Genomic DNA, 22,220 nt, shown 5'->3' on the forward strand with positions numbered 1-22,220 from the left:
CTTTTGAATGGGAAAAATTGGGCTCGATACCGCGTGTTTTAATCGCATTATCTTGCTGACCGTAGTTTTGTCTATTGCCACGCGTTTTTAGAAGCAAAGCCCCTCCCCGAATAGAACCAGTTCCTTTGAGTACTTCTCGAGACGAATGCTGCAAGTTAGTGTGAACGAAACAGAGTATTATGAAATAACCTTTCCAAATATTGATCCACTTCAGAAATACTGTTCCATTAAAATTTACTTTTATTTAGGGAATACACGTCGAGTTCAATTTGCATTTGGTATTTGTCTTTTTTTTAAATAAAAGTAGCACGCTTTATTTGATGTAATCCTTTTTTCCATGGACGCCGTAGTAGGTCGTAAAATATATATATTTTAATCAAATTAGATTGTTGAAAACTACTAGTGTTTCACAGCTTTCATCATATACAGTCCGACAAAATTGTGAATTGCTTTCTCGGTCTGAAAGTTATGATATTTTAAGAGGAAGCCTGATTCCTTTTATCGGGTGGATTGGATTGGAGTGGATTTTGTTTTTATCTACGACAGCAAAGAATGACCTTGTTTCTACGGTCACATTGATGGGTAAATCAGAATGTGCTCTTATTTCATTATCAATTTAGGATTACATTTTGAAAGTATATTTGTCTCGATGTTAGCTCTCATTTGCTCGTGCTACTCAAATGGTTTTGATTACTTTTTCCCTTCATTCTTATGGCCCCTTTTAGGAACTGAAACTCTCTATAATACCTCATTTACCTGGGCGCATTTACTTGGTTTGAATCCTGTGATTTCCCGAAACTCAATGAAAGAGATAAAGTATACTTTTGTTCAAGATGGTAATTAAGAAGTTGAAACCTCCAGAGTTTTAGATCACCAGATAATTAATTCAGTGCGCTATGAAGAATCGTTCTGAACTTATTAGCAATCGTCGGAAGAATTAAGCGATTGGTGATAGTATTTTGAAATAGGATTTCATGTTTTCTTTGTAATTTTAAACGTAAATAAACACATCAGTTTAGGCACACAAAATCATAATCTTCTACAGCTACTGCTCTTCGCCCTATCATGTGACCAAAAATCACTCTTTTGCAATTGAATTAAGATCAAGAGTGCTACTCATATCAAAAGAAAATGCTCGTACTACGTAATGCTGCTAAAAATTAGACTGTTTACTGTTGCCCGTTTGACACCGCACTATTTTACCTAACCAATCAATTATCATTCTTATCTTAGTACTAAAAGAAACTTATTATGACAAGAGACACATGACATGTTGCTAAACATTATTATATACAAAGGTGTTTTTTGATTATTTTACTCAACCAGGCAATAAAGCAACTTTCTTTCTCAAACGCTTTCTACTTTCTACATTGATTCTGTCGAAGAATGAAATCATGAATGACCTTATAAGCTGTTCTTTACACCATTCCTGATAACATAAAGCAGTAAAACAAAACACGTGATACAAATTTGTATCTAGATACACTTTTTTCTTTTCTTTTTTTTTTAAATTTTACTATATCACATGTTATGGGCGTGAGATAGATAAAGCTCCAGATATGCTTCTGTGCAATGCACGATGCATTCATAAAAAAACACACTAGGGGTGTATCATAAGGACGATTATCAAGACCAAATGACTAATATTGTTTTGTATACTACGATTGTTGAGCGTCTTGGGCGTCTTTTGAAAAATGCGCTGTAATAAGAAGGACTGGAACTGTGTATGGGTGAGAGACGGGGTGCGTAGGAGGGTGTTGGTAGTCCTTCTTAAAGAGGGCATCCATCTGTAGTATAAGATGCTGGGGGCGATGTAGTGGTGCTGGATGTTCTCACCAATTCACTGCTATACAAAGAGAAGAAAAAGGCGGGGGAAGAGAAAATGAAAAATACGAATGGATACGTGAGGTTTCAGCTAAAGCGATCAAACGTGGTATAAAGGCGGTTTTATTTGTTTCGTAATTCATATATTTCTTGCAATGCAACATTCGAATAAACTAGATACGTCATATCGACCATGTCTCTGCATATTGTATGGGGCAGACAATGGGTTATTGCACTGACTGTATGTGGCGAAAAATGCAAGCAAGAAGCGAGAAGCTGGCGACAATAGATCTACACGTAAATTTGATGTCATAGGTGTATTTATTGATTGATTGATTGATTGATTGACTGACTGATTGATTGATTGATTGACTGATTGAATTATTGATTGATTGGATTATTGATTGAGTGATTGATTGATAAATGTATTTATTATTATCGCCGTAAATAATCAAATTTTACTGAATACGATCGCAACTAATTTTGAAAAGTCAACCTAGGCAATATCAAAAGCTATTATTATTATTATTATTAAGTAATCCGAACAATATCCATGGGATATACAATAAAGGATTGAAATTGCCCCCGGCTTGATATTTCGAAATAGTTGTTATCATGTTTTAGTTACAATCAGTATTCCCACGTGATGATGTTAAGCAGGATTTTATTTTATAATACGCTTTCCCTTTTAAAAATCAAACGTGTATGCCTTACCGTTCATAAAGAAAATATGTGCTCACGAAATTGTGTTGCCGTGCCCCTCTTCCTAATTTATACCCAAAAGGGACCTTGAAAATGTGATAAACCTTCAATTATGTTTCTTGCTTTTTCAAAGATTTTTAAAAATTGAATTAATACGTTAGTAAAAAAAGTTGTTTATCTCTTTCTTCCCTTTAATTTTCTATTTTGTTCTCTCTATAGTTTTGCTTGTTAGAGGTTTTTCGAAATTGTGCCCTCGTTACAAAACCCTCGATTTGCAAAATGGAACGAAGAGGAATTATCATACTGAACAATATATTGACCATGTTTACGGACAAATTTTTTGAAAGTTACACAGAAAAACCTTTCGGATTTTGTTTCATTAAAATAATATTTTAATAATAATAATCTTTAGGTCCACTCCAAACGTTATTCCACACGCGCACACACACACACACGCACACACACACACACACACACAATTTAATCTCAATCCCATTAGAGTTGGTATCAATATACCGATGATGATTTGATAAATATACTGAAAGTTTCTATAAAATAGTATTTTTGTTAAAATTAGGACGGCCATTTCGGACGCTTTCTCCAATTTAGAGGTGACCGCAATATATTTTCATGAAACACATCTGAAATATTTTGTATTAGTATACAATCTTTTGGAAAACAAGGTGTACTCTGTAAAGTAGTGGTAGCTATCTGTAAAACTAAGCATGATATTTGACTCAGCCTTCCGCTTTGTATGGTAATGTATCTGAAAGTAGACAGAAACGAGGTGCTAGGCATGACGTGATGACTATAGTGAGATGTTTCTCATGTCATTCATAAATTCCAGTTCTTAGATAATATCAGAAGATAAATTATTTATAGATGAATATTTGAAGGTAATGATATAGTATTGACAAATCGCAACGTTCTTTTCCTGAGCTAGAGCCCTTAAGCCATGCTTGGTAAGATTAGGCGAGTGGCAAACGGAATGAACAATAAATCCTCAAATCCGCATGCATCAGTCTACTACAAACTTTGAAATAAAAAATAATAAAAGGAAAAGAGGAATAAGGTAGGTGGAGAAGAAACAAGTGACTAGAGAAGAAGATGATACGCCCATGCAGTACAAAACTCCTGATCGATGGGCATGTTCATACGCATTTCATTCACTAAGTAAGACTGGTGCCCTCACGCCCCCCCCCCCCCAACCCTTGATGCTAGTTGCCCATCAATTACTGAACCCTAGCTACTCCACTGCTACTATTTTTAATTGGTAAATGAGAAGCTTGTGTTTCTTTTTATTTACGATTTTTGTTATTAGATTTGTGCATTTGTGTCAATAGAAAACAAATCTGAAGTATACAATATCAATGACAATAATGACAATATTGATAAAATGCACAAACCATCTTTAGAAATACTAAAAAGGCCCCAACAGAGTAATGCAATCAGATGTTATTACAACAACAAAATCGACATACATAACATCGAGCTAACTGATTAAAATCAAATAATGTAAGCGGAAAATAGCATTGAGCACTGCGCAAAAATTCATGATGAGAATATTAATATATAAATGCAAATAGAAAGTTTGTTCTGGATAAAAGGTATGCATTGTTTGAACATAATCTCTACAAACAAAATGCGCGCAATAAAATAACCGGTCAATGTAATCAAGATTAATATATTCCTAAACAGATCATACGACTGGAAGAATGTGAAATTGTTCTTTACTATGAAAAAAATGTTGCATTTATAAGTGTAACTGTATTATCGAAAATGCTTTTCAGAGAAGCGTACCACGGCTGACTAAGTTCAGCTCTGCTCATGCTTTGCGCTGGTAACATAGATATCACGTGATGCACGAAAATAATAAAGGCGACATTAATCAGAAAGCACTTTCCCTCTCAAAATAGAACAATTTCCTAGAACATTTATGATGATAACCACTTTTATTATTGTACACATTTTAGTATTTATGGGTCAGTCTGTGTATATTTGGGAGTGCAGGCATATGAATTTCGTTATTTTCTCAATGGCTGATTGTTGTAAAAATCGTTAACTGTGAATTGTACTACAGCTATGAATATGGTGTGCTCTTTCTTGTTGTTGATGTTGTTGCGATTGTTCCTTTTCTTTGTTTTGCTGTGGAAGTATGATATAAATGATAAAGCGGTGTACATGTACTAATGCAAGGTAAATTGCGGTAATACAATTTCTCAATGTTTAATGAAAGGGATTAATTTTTTTCGTTGTTTAACAAACAAAAATAGAGAAAAAAAGTGTTCTGTTGCTTGTGTTTTTAGCTCTTTCAAAAATTGTGGGTCCTTTTTACTGCCTCCAAACTTTTCACGAGATGTACCCGTCCCCCCCCCCCTCTCACGTCTCATTATCTATTGAATGGAGCGTGAATAGAGACTGTTGGCGTGGCATATACATTATTATATATCTAATAAAATTATGTATGATATGCGTAAAAAGTGTGGCAAACAGTCCATCTCATTTTCTTTCTCTCCTCTACGGAAGATGATTCCAATATGTACGTCTTCTGATCTCATATCTTTATTTCTATAGTTTCCTAGGACATTATTAATGTATGTATTTTGAACATGATATCAATTTTATAGCGATTTATCAGTCATAATTATTCATTGAATTTTACATGCCTTCTAGATGCCTTCTATATACCCCTTACTTTTATGACTGGTTAATGAAGAAAAAAACATAATCCTAAATCCCACTTGACCTTTTTTATGGATTACTGATTTTTACTGAAATATACTACGCTCTATTGGGGGACAGCAATGTGGCTTTGTCAATTTCTATATAAGAAAGAAACAGACATCATATTTGTCACTTCATTTTAACCCTTTTATACGTTTATACAATACTACCTTTTGAGAATGAAGCTTTATAATCACGTTGAGATGATTTCTCCACTTTTCTTCTACAACTTTATTTATTGTAAGACATGTGTAGCAATCAAGAGAAACCGGTCGAGGTTTCATTTGTATTTCTTCCTAGATTGGTCTATAAATAATTTCTATGAATAAATTAGATGATGATGGGATGACGATTTAAAACATTTCCCAGTACGTATGTGTATATTTAGCTTCACTATCAGAGTCTAATATACTGTCAAATGGAAACGTTATCAGCATTCTTTTTAAGGATATTATTATTATTTATTAGAGTGGGAAGGGGCTGGTAAAGCAAAGAGAAACTATGCTGAGATGAAATGATAATAAAAGTCTTCTCGCTTCAGCAACAAACAAAAAAAAAAAGGGGGGGAGGGGAGCTTAATCGAAAACAGCACGTATCAAGTTGTACCAGAAAGGTCTTTAGTACTTTCTTTTCGCTGGTTCCGAATCGGAAGTGATCCGTCCCAACCGAACACAATCAATCTAATTTGGTATTGAGTACAGCGGCCGACATGTAGTTTGATAACACCGCGCCTCGTTCATCAATGACGAAAGACCTACTGCAGAGAGAGAGAGAGAGAGAGAGAGAGAGAGAGAGAGAGAGAGAGAGAGAGAGAAGGGAGAGAGAGAGAGAGAAAGTGAGAGAGAGAAAGTGAGAGAGAGAAAGAGAGAGAGAGAGAGAGAAGGGGAGAGAGAGAGAGAAAGAGAGAGAGAAAAGAGAGAGAGAGAAAGAGAGAGAGAGAAAGAGAGAGAGAGAGAAGGGGGAGAGAGAGAAAGAGAGAGAGAGAAAGAGAGAGAGAGAGAGAGAGAAAGAAAGAGAGAGAGAGAGAGAGAGAGAGACTATTTTAAGAGATTATGGAGAGGACTAAATGAATATAGAGGGGAAACATACAAATACAGGAAAAGAAAGAGAAAGATAGTGAGTGAGAGAGAGAGAGAGAGAGAGAGAGAGAAAAAGAACGAGGGGAGGATTTAAGAAATGGATGCCGTTGCATATAGAGTTGCACAAAATTAATATTCGATGTCCAAACGCGCCGAATGAAGAGAGAGAGAAAAACTATATTTTCAGTAAAATTCAAATACCTGCAAAGTAAGAGTCAATAGGTCAATATTAAAGACAACATTGCAAAAATAGTTTGAATCTCAATGCTGAAAATGTTTAAAAAAAGAAAGTGAAAAGAATAAAAATACCGAAAGATAATGTCGAAAGAATGGAAAACGGCATTAGTACAAACAGCAAATTCTGCTGCATATCAGCGGTAGATAATTATGAGTAAATTCTGATTAATCACGTCCACATCTCATGACGAAAGGACATGGTCAGACAATGGGCTGGTCGTCCCGTTTTACTCCTTGGCTAAAGTAAAATGGATGACTTAAGACTATTGGAGCGATGAGGAGAGCGGTCGTTCGTGACCGTTTCAAAACTCGCAGCAAATTGGAAGGGACAAGTACGAGTAGGCTGCAATTTGGGATGAAAATACCACCGGCGGGGGCAGAAGAACGGCGTATTAAAAATGATGATTACAAGTAAAGACAAGACAGGGCCAAGACAAATATGATCATCTACCATTCTCATCTACAATAGATACCTATTCTTCATATGATTTTCGAGCTCAAGGGAAAAAAACCCGGCTTTTTTGTAATGGGTAGATATTAGTTCGATATTGAAAGCATGTAAAGGAATCGTTATTTTTACTTTCCTCGACTTCGCAGAAAAACAAACTTTCTCGGATATCATTTTTTCTCTTGTACTTGATATAATGAGAGATGTATGTCAGTGAGATTATTAAATGTGAATTGTTAATGCCGCCCATATATAAAGTTCCTAAACGTTTCTATTGGAATTAAGTCAATTTCATAACAGATGATAAGAATGCAAGTCTATTGCTGTTACCGAAGGATTTCCGACGATGACAATTTTTTACCTCCCACACGACAAAACATTTAGGCGGAGGAACCCTGCCGTTCACACTCATTCACACTCATTCACACTCATTCACAGTGTGAATCACACTGTGAATCACAGTGTGCTCCACAGTGTTAAATTGGGGCTTTTTCACATTGTGGTCGATTCGTTTCACACTGTGGTTCACAGTGTGGATAACCGGAAAAGGAAATTAGAACACACTCATTCACACTCATTCACATTCACAGTGTGCTCCACAATGTTAAATTGGGGCGTTTTCACATTGTGGTCGATTCGTTTCACACTGTGGTTCACAGTGTGGATAACCGGAAAAGGAAAGAACACACTCATTCACACTCATTCACAGTGGGAATCACACTATAGCTATTATAGCTTTTGAAAATTGATGGCATTGGTGATGATGGAAAGAGTGAATATCATGACCATGTTATGACGGCCAGATTCTTTAATCAATCTCTTATAATTACAATCCCAGTCGCAAGCCAGATATGATTCTCTAGACTTGGTGTATAATTTATTTGAAGCAGGTTGTAGAGGTTAGTTAAATGAACATATTAAAGATGGTCTTCACTAAGGGAAAGAAGATGCTTTCAATTATCTTTCCCACCATACGGTGAAATTCATGCAGTCTACTTAAGCTATTGAGAAGAATAAAACGTCATATTATGTTAACATGGTATCATACGCATTATCCTTTCGTGATCATTTTTTTTTCTTCTCATTTCAATTCAATTTCTGTTTTATTGTATAAAATGAAGAAGAACATGGCAAAAATCCGGAGAACAATATTGTCATATTTATAGTAAAATACAAGAAAACAGGAAATAAGGTTATATACTCTATATTAACGTATAGTTACTAAAACATCTAAAAAGAAGAACGCGACTTCATGCATTTAAAAGATAATGTTAAACAGTATTATTCTTACTCATAATGTTTGTTTAGGCTATATTTTTCATACAACATGGTGAGCTCCGAGTCAACATTTGCTTAGGAATTGGCGCTCAATGGTACGATCAATAAAGGGACTTAGTAACATTGTTCTGAAGAAAGAAAATGGTGCTCAGGTAGTGACTTCAATGCCAGATGTACAATTAAAGATAATCTGAAATTTTGAGTGAAAACAGACCATTATTAATGATGAAAATTAGAGAAAAAAAATTATCTGATCGATTCCTAAATTCTCCCAAACATATTATTATAATTAAATTAAATTTTAGGTGAATGTAAATCGTCACAAAGCAACGAACTGGCTCTATCTACCACTCCAAACATTTAAGTGTTAACTTTCTAAAAACCTGTCTTAATTTCATGGAAAACGGTTGGGAAAATTGGTTTGGAGAATTTACTGTTAAAGGGTTATACATTGACGCCTTCAAATAAAACCATAAATATCTTTTAGGATTTATTGCATAATAGAGGGTTAGCAGTTAGCACAATAGCAGGAATAGAATAAGCAACTTTTTGAAACAAAAATTATGCTGTTTTTTCATCAACCTTCAACAATATTACCGATTCACTTTAAAACCGCTTTATGCTACATGATTGCATAATTTGCCTAATGAGATACCCCAAATAATTTATGTAGGGCTCCGTTTGCAATTCAGACATTAATTTGTTGTTGTTGTTTTTATAATAGGATATGAAGAGAAATTTAGTTTATTTTCACAGACTTTTTTAAACAGTAAACTAAAGAGCAAAATGGGATATTTCTGATAATTATAAAATGCCAATAAGGGGGAAATCCGATAGGTAAAACGATGCAGCGAATTAGCAAAGGTTTTAAATGAAGGGTCCGTCTCAGTCATCAAAATAGTGAGGCATTCCTCTGATGAGCTTGGTATAAAAAGTGCTTTGCTCTATCAAGAGGCTTTCTCTGCCTAGCATGATGCTCGCCATACCGAAACATGACACAACTAATCCCTCAATTACCTCGACAAAAAAACTTGCCCAAATTGGTCGGGATGTCCCTCTAACTGGCTCTAATATGATGATGACTATCTTTGGATGATGTTTCTGATTCCTCAGTATCAATGCTGACCTTTCTGAGGAGGAGCTGCAAAGATTATATACCGTTCCCGCCCGAAATTTCGGGGGGAAAACATAATTCTGCACGCAATGAAAAAAAATGGGGGAAAACCTTCCGCGTTTGCAATTACGGCGCGCATGTACACGAGGTGAAGGTTAGGTTCTAATACGAAGCACCGCGTAAAAAACAAATAATGACACAAACGTTCTCTTTCATGTAAAATTTGCTTTCTTGGCTAGTTTTATAGAAATCTTGTGTAATGTAATTTGAAGTCGCAAATGGAAGTTTACGATAAACAATCCTCGATAGGAATTGGAAATAACAAGGATTTCGATCTATGCCTGTCGAGCCTTCCATCACATGAACATCAAAAGATCGAAGATATGGGGAGAGATTTCACAATAGGCGAAATTTTCAATCAATTTATTTGGCTCAAATTTTGCGAATAAGTACATGCGACAGCTTTTCACAATGACCTTCTCTTAAGATGTATACGATGCCTATCAAACAAGCGTTGACACCCAACATAAATTTTGTTCAGGTCTTTTCTTGATGAACGAACAAAGTGTCTAAAATCTAAAAATCAGCAGTGGCAATTAAAGAAATGGAATAACGAATCCGTCAAAAAGGTTTCTTTATAAAATGAAAATGGGGCGATTCTGCGAAATGTGTATCGGACGACATAGATATCTCATCTTTATTTCGGTTAACAAAATGAAAACCATTTAAAACGTTTATGCCTCTTACTCTTACTCTTACTCTTAATCATGATATAATGATTACAAAACAACTTTCTTTTATTTTGTGTTGATTCAGAAGGATTAGCCTATTTAATGCACTAACGCCTCCTATAGCGTCCAGTATTGCTGCTAGAAAGAACGGATTGTCCCCATTTTTTTCTTTTGGGGAAATCCAAAGGCTTGCTTTCTGGAGCTCAAATGCATTTCGAATATTTCCAGATTACTTTCTTTTAAAAACTAATTCCATACCTGAGAGCTCGTCAAATAAATTCAGAATTTGAAATGATGAATTATTTTCCGATAAAGCACTGATGACATTTTACAATGAACTTGTAGAATTGTGGGGGCCCTCGGATAATAATAAAACAAGACTTTAAAAGCGTGGGCAGCACTACCGTATTGATTGGGAAAAGGTAAAATTCTAAGCTGTGTAGATAAATGATGCCACGTGGTTATTTAGTATGAAAGATGTAGATGAGTGACCCAAAATGCGAGTTGGAAGGTATCCATGACAGGAAAAGAGATTTTCTCTACGTCTAATCAGATCTTTATCTGCAAATTTACATTATATCGGTTGATATTTTACTGGAATATGAGCTTTAAAGACTCCAAGACTAAATAAACAAAAACGAGTTGTAAGATCTCTCAAAAACTAAGTAAAGACAATTGACAAGATATCTATAGTGCAAATTATCGTAACTCGAGTGATATGTTTCTGAAAAATTGATTCAAACTCTATAAACCTGAAAGGATATACGCCTTGAAATGAATTGCAGGACCCCTCAAACACTATATAAAGATCATTGGTCGCTTACCTACAAGCATACACATACTTTCTGAGCAGTCAGGTAAACCAAACTAACTTTCTGAGCGATTTATGGTGAGGCAAAGACGAGTAATTACTACAAACGGCAAAGGTAAGGGAAGAAAAGAGGCCTGATGTACAATACAGCTAATACGTATCGTATGTGACGTCATAATGAGTAGCATGATTAGACGAAACGAATGCAGCAATAAGAGTAATGCATGTTTTGTATGTAAGAAGTAACCTTGTTTCGCAAAGGCTACCGGTGTTTGTCTATCAAGACTATAGAGGAGAAAAATAGGATTATGTTTTTGAAGCTATTCATGCGGAAGTGATATAATCCCTTTTTAACTAAATTCTGGTATTGGAAGGTTTACCTTATGATACTTACTGTCTTGGAAAGGATGGACATCTTCGCCATAAAGCTCATCCTGACTGAGATTCGGTCTTCTTTCCTGTATTGACTTCCCATCACTGAGATCAAACTCATTACTTAATGCTCTCAACAACCGAAGGTTTTTCGCTATATCTGGACAGAAAACGGGTGTTAAGACAGAGAGAAAAGGACAAAATGTAGGTTGTTTAAGGTTATTTAAGGAAATTATCATGTGCATGACGTAATATGTGAAGTAATCTATAAAGCCTCACGGAGCAGTGAAAATCGAGGCCAATTAGAAACGGAATATAAACAAAACACTTTAACAAATGGGTGTGCTAGATAGCATCAAGTTTATTTAGATCCATGATTGTTTTGATCGATATGATGTGGTTGGTAAGATGTCAGAAAAATTGCATCATCTTTTTGACTTGTTTTATCAAGCATTAGATGTTTTTGTTTCGTTTTATAACGATGTGAGAAACTAACGGAAATCTTATAATTCCATTTCGCATAATTCAGGGAATTATGCTCGCTCAGCCGTTCATAAACTTAATTTACATTCCCTTAACTTTATTTAGGACGGTATAATTTTGAAATAACACTGAATAACAGATGAATGTGCGTTGTTACTAAATTTTATTTAGCAACGGAAAGTAGACACTATGTATGAAATTGTCTGTACGATGCATTTCATGGAGCTACGTTTCCGAAGTATCATTAGCAACATTGCCCTCTAGACCATTATTATTCTTTAAGTTTGGGGAAGCTTTAGAATACTCAACAGACAAAATCAGCTCCTAAGAAAATATAATTTAACATTATTATATGACCTACTCTCTAAAAAAAATCGAGTGATCACGGACGTCACTCCTCTGGAGAGTGAAAATGTAGTGAAAATAGAGTGAACATTCACTCTTTTCTTCTTAGAGAGCACTCTAAAATCAATCGATTTTCACTCCTAAACAAGTGATCACGGACGTCACTCCCAAGAAAGTGAAAATAGAGTGAAAATTCACTCTTTTTTAAAGAGAGTAGGTTTACAGGGTTTACAATCTACATAATGTAACCTACATGTCATTTCAATAAAAAAGGGATACGCAATAGGAAATTATTCTCTTATTACTGTAATACGAATTCCAAATCATCCAAGGGGTTGTCTCAAATTCAAGTCTTGCAAAATCATAATTTCTGTTTTCAAATGTAGCGCTCGTCCTACTTTGAGACTGCTTGATAGGGTTGTGATCTATTGCAGCTGCTAGTCAGCTCTTTGTTTGAAGTAAGCCGACACAAATGATATGAAATCAACTTGATCTTTGAAAAAAATGAACGAATGCAACCCACAGGGGCTGAGTAAATGAAAAGAAACTAGTTCAAAGCAGATGGAAACATCTTTCTTTCAAGTCGATTGCTCGACAAATTGCCAAGACTTAACAGGGTCACTGTAAAACCTTAAGCACATGGAAGCCTATATTTGGCTGGATATTTGGGTGGTGGTTATATGGAACACCTCGTTAGCAACGTGCTGCTCATTTTGTATCACTTACGTCATTTAAAAAAACTACGCGTACTTTCGAAAATATCTTAATCAAAAAAATTCCTTCTCAGCCTGGATATTATAGATATAATTGCGAAGACAGACTCTAGGTCAAATCGGGGATTAGAATAACATGGCTTGAATTATTGGAGTATTACCAAATTAATTCTTTATCACCGACCCAGCGCATCCATGCAGCATGCATGTTTTTAAAACAAAAATGTATTTTCGAACATTTAATGAAAAAGACAGTTACATGCATATCTATAGCAGCTTCTGTCAGAAGGTAAGTCATTTTCTAAGCAAGGCAAATAGAAAGATAAGAAGAAAAACGATTCTTTAAATCTACTTACCTTCTTTTTCTATAGTCCGTTTGCCCATTCCTGCAACAGCGTGCATTTGTGCCAATTTAGCCGTAAAATTTGGCGGTTTGTTTCTTTTCAATCCTCCTGTAACATGGAATAAATAGGTAAAAAACAAAACAGAAGTGTCAAAAGTACAGTAGCAGCGATAGTAGTAGGTACTAGTAGCGATAGTAATAGTGAAAGTAGTAGTAGTAGTGAAATTCGTATTGATATTGTTTCGTAATTATTATTACTGATGTTATTATCATTATTATCATTATTATTTTCATTATTATTATTACAAGTAATAGTAGTAATAGAAGTTAAAGAAGAATAAGTAAAACCAGATATACGATTGAAGTCGACAGTGGTGGTGTCGCTATCGACTTAGAATCAGGAGTAGAAGCGAGATATCATGCCACACACCATTATTTTGCCTTGAATGTCACCCAGTTAGTCACTGTCATTGTCATAACCAGTAGCCTAATATGATTTAGTTCATATATAATCACGGGTTCTCTAGGGGACAACTTGTAAGAACAGATTGAAATTATCTGCAAATGAGCGATGATCAGCTCCTCGTCTCACGGGTAAACACACACCGATGTCAACGAACTATATTCCAATCTTGATTTTCCCTACGGTGTGGCAGGCTCGAAATATATTAGGTTAATCCTACTGGAATAAAAAATATAATTGAAAATAATGCACCAAAGGTAACAAAATGCCCACTCAAAACATAAATATTATACCGTTGATAACAGAAACAAGTAGCCGTATGTAAAATGCACATATCGACACCAACGATTAGAAAACTAAAGATGTAGTTGTAAAACTGTTATAAAGACAGTAGGCATTGCATCATATTCACTCATTGAAGAACATCGCAAATTCTTATGGTTATGAAATCGAATATAATTATAATTCACATCGAATATTTTCATTGTGAGCGTTATACTTTTTTAATTATTGGGGACAAATATTTGTATGTACCTATTAATTGCCAAATATACAAGTTAAGGCTTAAATGTAAAAACCGTTAAAATTGATGTACGCTAGCTATTTTCTGTAGAACATTTCTTATAGTACATGTGGGAGGAATGACATTTGGGGCGAAAACCTTCAACCATTTCGCGCCATACCGGCTCTGCCTTTAAATGTCCCGGGATTTGAATGTATCTTTTCATTCACCTCGAGGGAAGGGGTGTTAAAATGTTTATTTGCATGAAAGGACATGCGAGACCATTTGAAGCTTGTAGCGCTCGTTTTTCTTTTTTGGGATGATGACGTGATCAAACATCTTCACTGCAAGGCGTTTCCATCGCGTGGCATAATCACACGTCATGTTTCTCAATAATTCCAATCAAACCAAACTCCTTTACTTCCAATGACGACACATTATTGGCAAGGGAATCAGAATAGGGAGATATTTCACAACGTTCTCTACCTATTTGATGTTAATATGTCACATTTAAGTGTTCCTTAACAGTCACTTGGTGGGTAGTAATGAATAGATGTCGCAGGTGCAGCAACAGGGATGGGGGAGCCAGGGGGAACACATGGTACTTCTGAATTTTAAGAACCCCTATAAGATCATTTTGGATACCTCCCACGGTAGCCTACACTATGGCCCGTGTTCTACTGAAGTCTTAACCCGAAGCTGGTTTAAGCTTTGTTATTAATTGGGTTTAACAAAGAAAATTAGTCTTAGGTCTAAGTTATCATTTCTTTTAAATGATCCTAGACCAAGGATCGAGTTTAATTGAATCAGTGGAATACGGGCCTTTAAGTTTAGTAGTAGCACAATTTAGACAGATAATCCTGTTAATAGTAAGGACTCCCTTTTATGTTAAACTCGGTGTTCCACTAAGTATACTAAATTGTGCGAATTGTGCGTTGTCGGTTTGATACATTTCCTCTTTTATGGAATTGGAGTTTTGAAATTTCATCACAGCCAAAATGCTTATGCATTTAGATAATGAAATAGAATATTAAAACATGTGTCTTTACTGAAAATGTTATGTTGTGTTCATGTTAATGATAAACATGCATTTTCCCTGCATAAATTCTATTAGCATGATATCTTGATGTATAAGAAGAAGTGCATTATATCTTGGACGCGTTTCCAATATTTAAACCCAAAGAAGCGCATGAACATCAATCATGTGTATTTATAGCCTAAGCATACTGAATCAGAACCAATGAAATAGATAATAAGTTATCCGATTCGAAAGATTTGAGCACATTTCTTATAACGACGTTCACGAGCGATCTATGACAGTTCCTCTAATATTAACCAATCCGACATCCGATGAAATTTCATAAATGTCACTTGTCATTTTCGCATCATATCCGCCTCAGCATGAAATCTTTATTAAATAATGTTTGATGCAAGGTATTGTAATATCGAGCTGTAAATACATTGTAACTGCATGGTATCATTGCTAGAGATAGACATATTAATGAAACGACCCCCTTTTCTAAACAAAACAGAACAGTTATAACAGCTGGAATGGAAACGATTGCTTTGAAGACATGTGAGTTTTAAAGCAGACTGAAGACCGTGTGTAATCTCTTCTTACCGATTTTAGGACAACATTATTTTCATGTCTTTTAGCACCGTAATAATAAAGGTCACACATATCTATACTGATAATAATACACAAAATCTTGTACCCTTTACATTCACCACAGTCATCGTCTCTTAGTGACCGCTCATCACTTCCCAAGAATTTTGTTTCTTGTTTGTATTTTGTATCACCTATTTCATTTTCCTATAACAGTATTCTTGTTTGATGTATGACAAGTATCTTGCACATTCTCCTGAAAAAAAATCTCAACTTTATTTAGGCATGGTTTCGGGCAGACCATAGAGCGGGACTGCCGCCGCCTATAGAATAACATGATTAGCGGATATCATGAATCTTTATTGTTTGTTTGATTCTGGCACAACATGAAAACAAAGAACAATTTCGAGATGAAAGCACACAGGAATGCCCCTTTCATTTCCTTCTTTAAAAGGCAAGTTCAATGGAGTACCTTTTAATAAATATTTTAAGAGATTTTTTTCTTTTCTTCACAGACATTCTTCCACATAGATGCTGATATAGATTTATTGAGCCTGTACCTGCAGACTATGACAACCTGGGATATTTTTGTCGGCAAAGGTGAGAGTGTCTTCCTTTGACTTGAGCACCGTCTTTTCCTGTCCGACGGATACGCCTGCTCGCCAAATCCTAGTCTCCATGGCACAGAATCAATCCAATAACGTGAGGTCGATAGAGTCAAAATCAAAAGCCTAGCTTTAAATGTCATCCAGGAATCATATCGTCATGATCATTTCTCCGTATACAAACTTTCTGAACGATGATACCCCGCTTCATAAATCTGAAATTTCAATTATGTTTCTTTGTTACAATTTTGTGTTTTTTTTACCTTTCATCCGCATGAGCAGACAAAGACAAGATTGGATCGTGAATAAGGTTGATATTGCAATATTAAGATAGACTGTCATCCTGTTTATAGTGTTCTATTCACCTAAAGTGGATTTGGGGTTAGGGTTTGGGTTTAAATTTAATCCGAAATGAAACAAAGACGATGAGAAATGAGAAACCCTACACAAAGAGAATTTATAAATTTTCATTGGCGATTTTTATCGTTACTCTGATATGTATATGATTGAAAATAGACAGAGCGGAGAATCGAAGAAAATTCTCCCAATTATTGTGACCGATTATTCCACGTTTATGCTGTGACTTTAAAATTATGTACAACTGTAACAAGATACATTATAGGAACTATATCTGATATCAAATTTTGCTCATGATGAAAACGTAAGGGAGCTTAGGAAATCCGAGCTGTGACATTGAATAATTATTGATGATGTCAATGTATATATATGTTCACTTAGTAGGTGTGTAGAGAGAGAGAGAGAGAATTAAAATTATGTGTGACCTCCCCCAAATGATACATATTAAATAACGTTGAATAAAAGTTGACATTATATATATATATATACTTCATTTATTTATTGCAACCATGTGTTGGATTTCACAAAAGTAAGTAAGCATTAGTAAACACACAACTGGGAGAGCAAAAGTGATATGGATATGAAAAAGGTGGATCGGAAAAGGGTTTGTATAACTCAGTAGCCGTGCTGCACCCTTAAGGCCCGGTCACACAGAGGGGACGCATGGGGGACGCACGGCCGGCGCATGGAAAATTTGCAATTTTGGCCAGTGCGTTGTCGTGCGCCCAACTTTTGTCAAAGCTATACAGCTAGCTGACACCAAATGCATAGCGCGCTGGACGCATACAGGGCGTATACAGGGCGCACACAGGGCGCACACAGGGCGCACACAGAGCGCACATGAAAACAACTTCCACGAATGCACAGCGTGTTGCTAGCGCGCTGGACGAATGGTCCACGCATGCACCGCGTTCTACGACGCACGGCCAGCGCATTGGAAATCGGAAAAGAACGTGTGCCTAACTTTTGTCATAATTTTGGAAAAGCTAGCGAGCTGACACAAAATGCACGGCGTGTAGCTAGCGCGCTGTGCGTATACAGGGCGTGTGCTCCGCGTTTGTCTGGCGCTGGTCTAGCGCGCTCCAAGCATGTCTGGCGCTGGTCTAGCGCGCTCCGGCGCATGTCTGGCGTGCCTTTGGCGTGTATATTCATGCGTCGAGCTCGGCGCACGTTTTTGAGCATGCTCAAAAAATCCCGACGCACACAGCGAATGACGACGCATGCATAGCGCTGGTCCAGCGTTGGTCCAGCGCGCTCGAGTAACGAATGATGACGCACGCCTAGCGAACGACAACGCACTGGCCCAAATTGCAAATTTCCAATGCGCTGGCCGTGCGTTCCCCATGCGTCCTCCCTGTGTGACCGGGCCTTACCAGGACGTCAAAGCACGAAAGCATTTTCGGAATGTTAATGACAATGCTGTTCCACGTCACTTTAGGCAGCATTGTAGCTCCTCGGCACCATTTGGAACCCTTGTGATGATGCCTGAAGGAAACAAATCAATGACGATTTCAAGAAAAAGGCAATCATAACTTTGTTCATAATATAACAAAGATATTCCATGGTTCGTTATGTATCTAGAATGTTATGAATGTAATTTACACTGCCCATGGCATATCGCGTGTGTTTAAGTGTCGTTGTTCCGCATTCTAACTCATCGTTCGTCTTCTCATGTCTTAAGAGTGATAATGAGTTTTCGAAGAAAAATAGCTTTATCGTTCTGAATCTCCGAATTCCGTCTAGAATGTAATTATCTCTAACATATTTCGCAGAGAATTAATATCGTCGCAGACATCTTAGTTTAACCTCTCTATATTTTCCCAGAAAATTCCATAGATTCTAACTATATTCTTAATCGTTCTAGAGTTCCTTTTGCTTTTCATTTTTGTCTGAAGTTTGGAAAAATGTTTATAGAACACGATATGTATTGCCCCAAACTATAAATGTGTTTTTTTCATTACTGTTTGCCTGATTTGTTTATACTTCTCCTCTTCTCCTCTATCTCTTTTTTTGGGGTACTTCATGTACATTGTGATTATTATTTAAGATGTATGTATCGTATGTCTGTTTTATTATTGCGACGCACCACAAGCCCTATGCGCGAAAATCAACCAAAGGCAATTTATGTAGCCTCGTCTATCCCCTTTTGAAGAGTGTGAACCTTACAATAACCAGTAACTACCGTATAGATGTGTCGTAGTGGAGTGGTTCGACCACTTTACCGGAAATGCAAAGGTCATGGGTTCGACCCCCCAGCACGGTACTTGTGTCCTCTAGGAAGGCATTCATCTACATTTTCCATTCCATACCCAGGAGAGAAATGGGGGAGCTAATAGCATGAAAAAGCCTTTGTGATAGTAATAAACACATGTCCTAATGTGACTATATGGTAGAAATACTCCTCATGAAGTGGAGATGGTACACAATGTGTATGAAAGAATCCGGAGACTGGGTTAATGAAAATAATATATTTAAAGTGCTTCATTTTTAGTGCTATGTAAACTAGACTTTTGTATTATTGTTATAGATAAATATAACGCAATAAGGTGATTCGTACTATTTCAAATCATTTGGTGGTATATCAGAACCAGAACAACGTTTTTTTTTTTTTAAATGACCGAGTATGAAGTTTGTAATGTTAGGGGATAATAGACTACAGTCATGCAGACTATGGCTTCATTTTGTTGCCATTTCGGTGTGTGAGCCTTGAATGGTGGTAAGATTGGAGCTAAGCGCGCACACACACATTCTTACTCCCCACACCCACACACACATTGCCACACCCAGTCCCACACACGCATAAAACCATCATAGTGTGATATAAAGCCATAACTGCCAGTTTATAGGATGCTAAGGCGAATGGGTAGCTGAAGGGCAACTCTCAAAACAGAAATTTACTAGCAAGGAAAAAACAGATCATGGTTGAATACACATTACTTGTATAATTTATATCCTAGAACGATTTTTGTCTTGATACAAAGTAATGTAGCTGCCACATTTTATGGGAAGTTTATCTGCGGGGGCGGAAAGACATAATCATCGTAGCGTAAAATATATGACAGTTATGAGATAGAACAGAGAAGAATGAACTCACACCAGTCATAATGGTAGAAAATTATTGAGTTACCGTACTTCAAGTTGAGAACATGCCTAAGATTCACATTCACGTTTACAGAGGCGCCCAATGTACTGCCTCTATCAAGCTGTACAAGACATGCAGTAGCAAACTATATATATAATTATACATGTATTTAGACCTTCTTTTCGGCACCAGATTTTAAACACTTGATATTTGTATATATCATGTCAGACAATAACTAATTTATAAACGTCTACGCCCATATAGGCTTCGTGGGCCTGTATACGTTAACTATAACAGCTTCCCCTGTTACTGCTGATGATAGATGTCTCTCAAATTACTCATATTAATTATATGCCCTGAATTTACAAAGAATCAGCCCTATGTCTAACAATCAGCATTTTATACAAACCATTATTTTGCACAGCAATTTAATAACACTTACCTATAATGCTACTCGAACGTTTATAAATGACTTACTAAATTACTTTTAAAAAACACATCAACATGTTCTTTTATTTAATAAGGCGCTGGAAATTGTGACTTAATATAAACAAAAATCAAATTGAAAGCCATTCGTCATGTTGATGATAGCTGCTCAACCATCATCTTGAACATCTTTGAGAATCAAATTACTCACTGAAGCACATTTTGTTTAAAAAATGTTATTCGTTATCTTTCAAATGCCATTAATAAATTTTCCAGAACATTAATCGTGATGTTATCTTTCATATCTTCTTGGATCTTGGATTCTTTTCCTCCTAAATACTCCGAAGAAGAGTTTTGACTGGAGTGGTGACTGGATGTGGTCATATGTATAAGTGTTTTCAGAAAAGCACTTCCAACTTTGCCCACAAATAATTTCCATCGTACGCTTTGTAAGCTCTTGTAGAAATCCATTATAATTATAAATAATTTTTTTAGAATAACTATTTAGAATAGTAGTGACATCCATCAAAATCATATACTATATTCCTTAATCTTTTACTTGATAATAAGTGCAGATACGGATCAAGCATATTGTAGATAGTTAAGGGAGCATGAACAATTATTTGACAAAAACAAAAAACAAACAAAACAAAACAAAAATTGGACAAGCAAATTACAAATTAAAAGAAAAACCAACAATCAAAACAAAAGTAAAAACAAAAAAGACATACTCTAGATTCATAAAACTTATATTTCCTACATCCACCAGTGATATAGCAAACAAACCTATTTTTGTTAAAGCCAACGTAAATATTTTGCCAAACCCGTTCTGAATCTCCGATACTCCTAAACGGGTCATTTATATCAACTCTCTGGAATGTATCGTCTAATATGGGAGATCTTGATGTGAATAAAAACCTTGTTTTACTTTTTAGAAAGTACCGAAAGAGGACTGGTGTACATCAGGTATCGCAAACTGTCAACAAGTAAAAAGTAGGTACGATTTGATTGAGCGTTACGAGTAATTAATAAATACTGCAGTTACATGACATCCATCTACATAATAAACTTCAATATCATTAAAGCTTTTTCCTCCTAAAGACTTTGTTTTTGAGAATGCCTGTCATTTATATAAATCATTTCAATACCGCGAAGCCTGTCGAAAATGTTCATAAACTTTAGATGTCGTGAATGTACATGCAAGATTCGCTACTCTCTCAGGCTCTCTCTCTCTCTATATTGACTAAACAAAAAGAGGATAGAAATATTTATAGTAGACTATGATACCTAAAATAGCGGAAAAGAAAGAAACATGGTTATTATAAGCGAATCATTACATGCAAATCATGTATGTCGCTGAATTTCATCTCAACTACTCAGGCAGAAGAGGAGAAAAATATGTCACTTTAGCAATAAGGAAAAGAGAAGATAATATAGATGTATATATATATTAATTAGCATATCTACGCTAGTGATCCGGTCGAGTAAGCCAGACTTATCTCAATGATCCTTAAAGATTACCTACCCTGCCATTGATTTATTATCACTATTATATTCATCTGAAATGTCACAGCAGAAAATACACTTCCACATGAATATGTATTTTCCTTACTATTTTGTCTCTGGATAGAGAGAACTAGAAACCTGAACAAAGTCTAACTTTCAGGTGGAAAAAAAGAAAGACCATTTAATCCACTAATGGAATCGAAGTGCTTTCTGTCGAAATCATTCCTATTTCATAATAGAAAGAAAACGAATTGCAACCGAAATGTAGAAATAAATGTAATGAATAACATTTTCGAAGCGGAATCCGTTCAATCTATCACTCAGGCACTTGTGTAATTATGTTGTATCCTCCTGCAGAAACATGATGAAGAGTCATCATTACACATTCATAGAAGGAAAGCACCTCAAAAATCTCACCTTGAAGGCATTTGTGGGAAAACAAATAATTATATCGTATAATATAGATACG

General features: G+C 35.8%; 1 protein-coding gene across 1 annotated transcript in view; it reads right to left on the reverse strand.

The window, feature by feature from the left end:
* Positions 1-1,498: 1,498 nt before the first annotated feature.
* Positions 1,499-22,220, reverse strand: part of LOC105442779 — a 44,683-nt gene continuing 23,961 nt past the window's right edge. Inside the window, exons 4-6 of the mRNA XM_011675308.2 lie at positions 13,218-13,313; positions 11,343-11,480; positions 1,499-1,846 (exon numbers count right to left, since the gene is read on the reverse strand). Of these exons, the coding sequence (XP_011673610.1) occupies positions 1,833-1,846; positions 11,343-11,480; positions 13,218-13,313 (248 nt within the window). The 3' untranslated portion in view covers positions 1,499-1,832. The remainder of the gene's footprint in view (positions 1,847-11,342; positions 11,481-13,217; positions 13,314-22,220) is intronic.

Source organism: Strongylocentrotus purpuratus, unplaced genomic scaffold (assembly GCF_000002235.5).
Source record: "Strongylocentrotus purpuratus isolate Spur 01 unplaced genomic scaffold, Spur_5.0 spur5_scaffold_6, whole genome shotgun sequence".
NCBI lineage: Eukaryota > Metazoa > Echinodermata > Echinoidea > Camarodonta > Strongylocentrotidae > Strongylocentrotus > Strongylocentrotus purpuratus.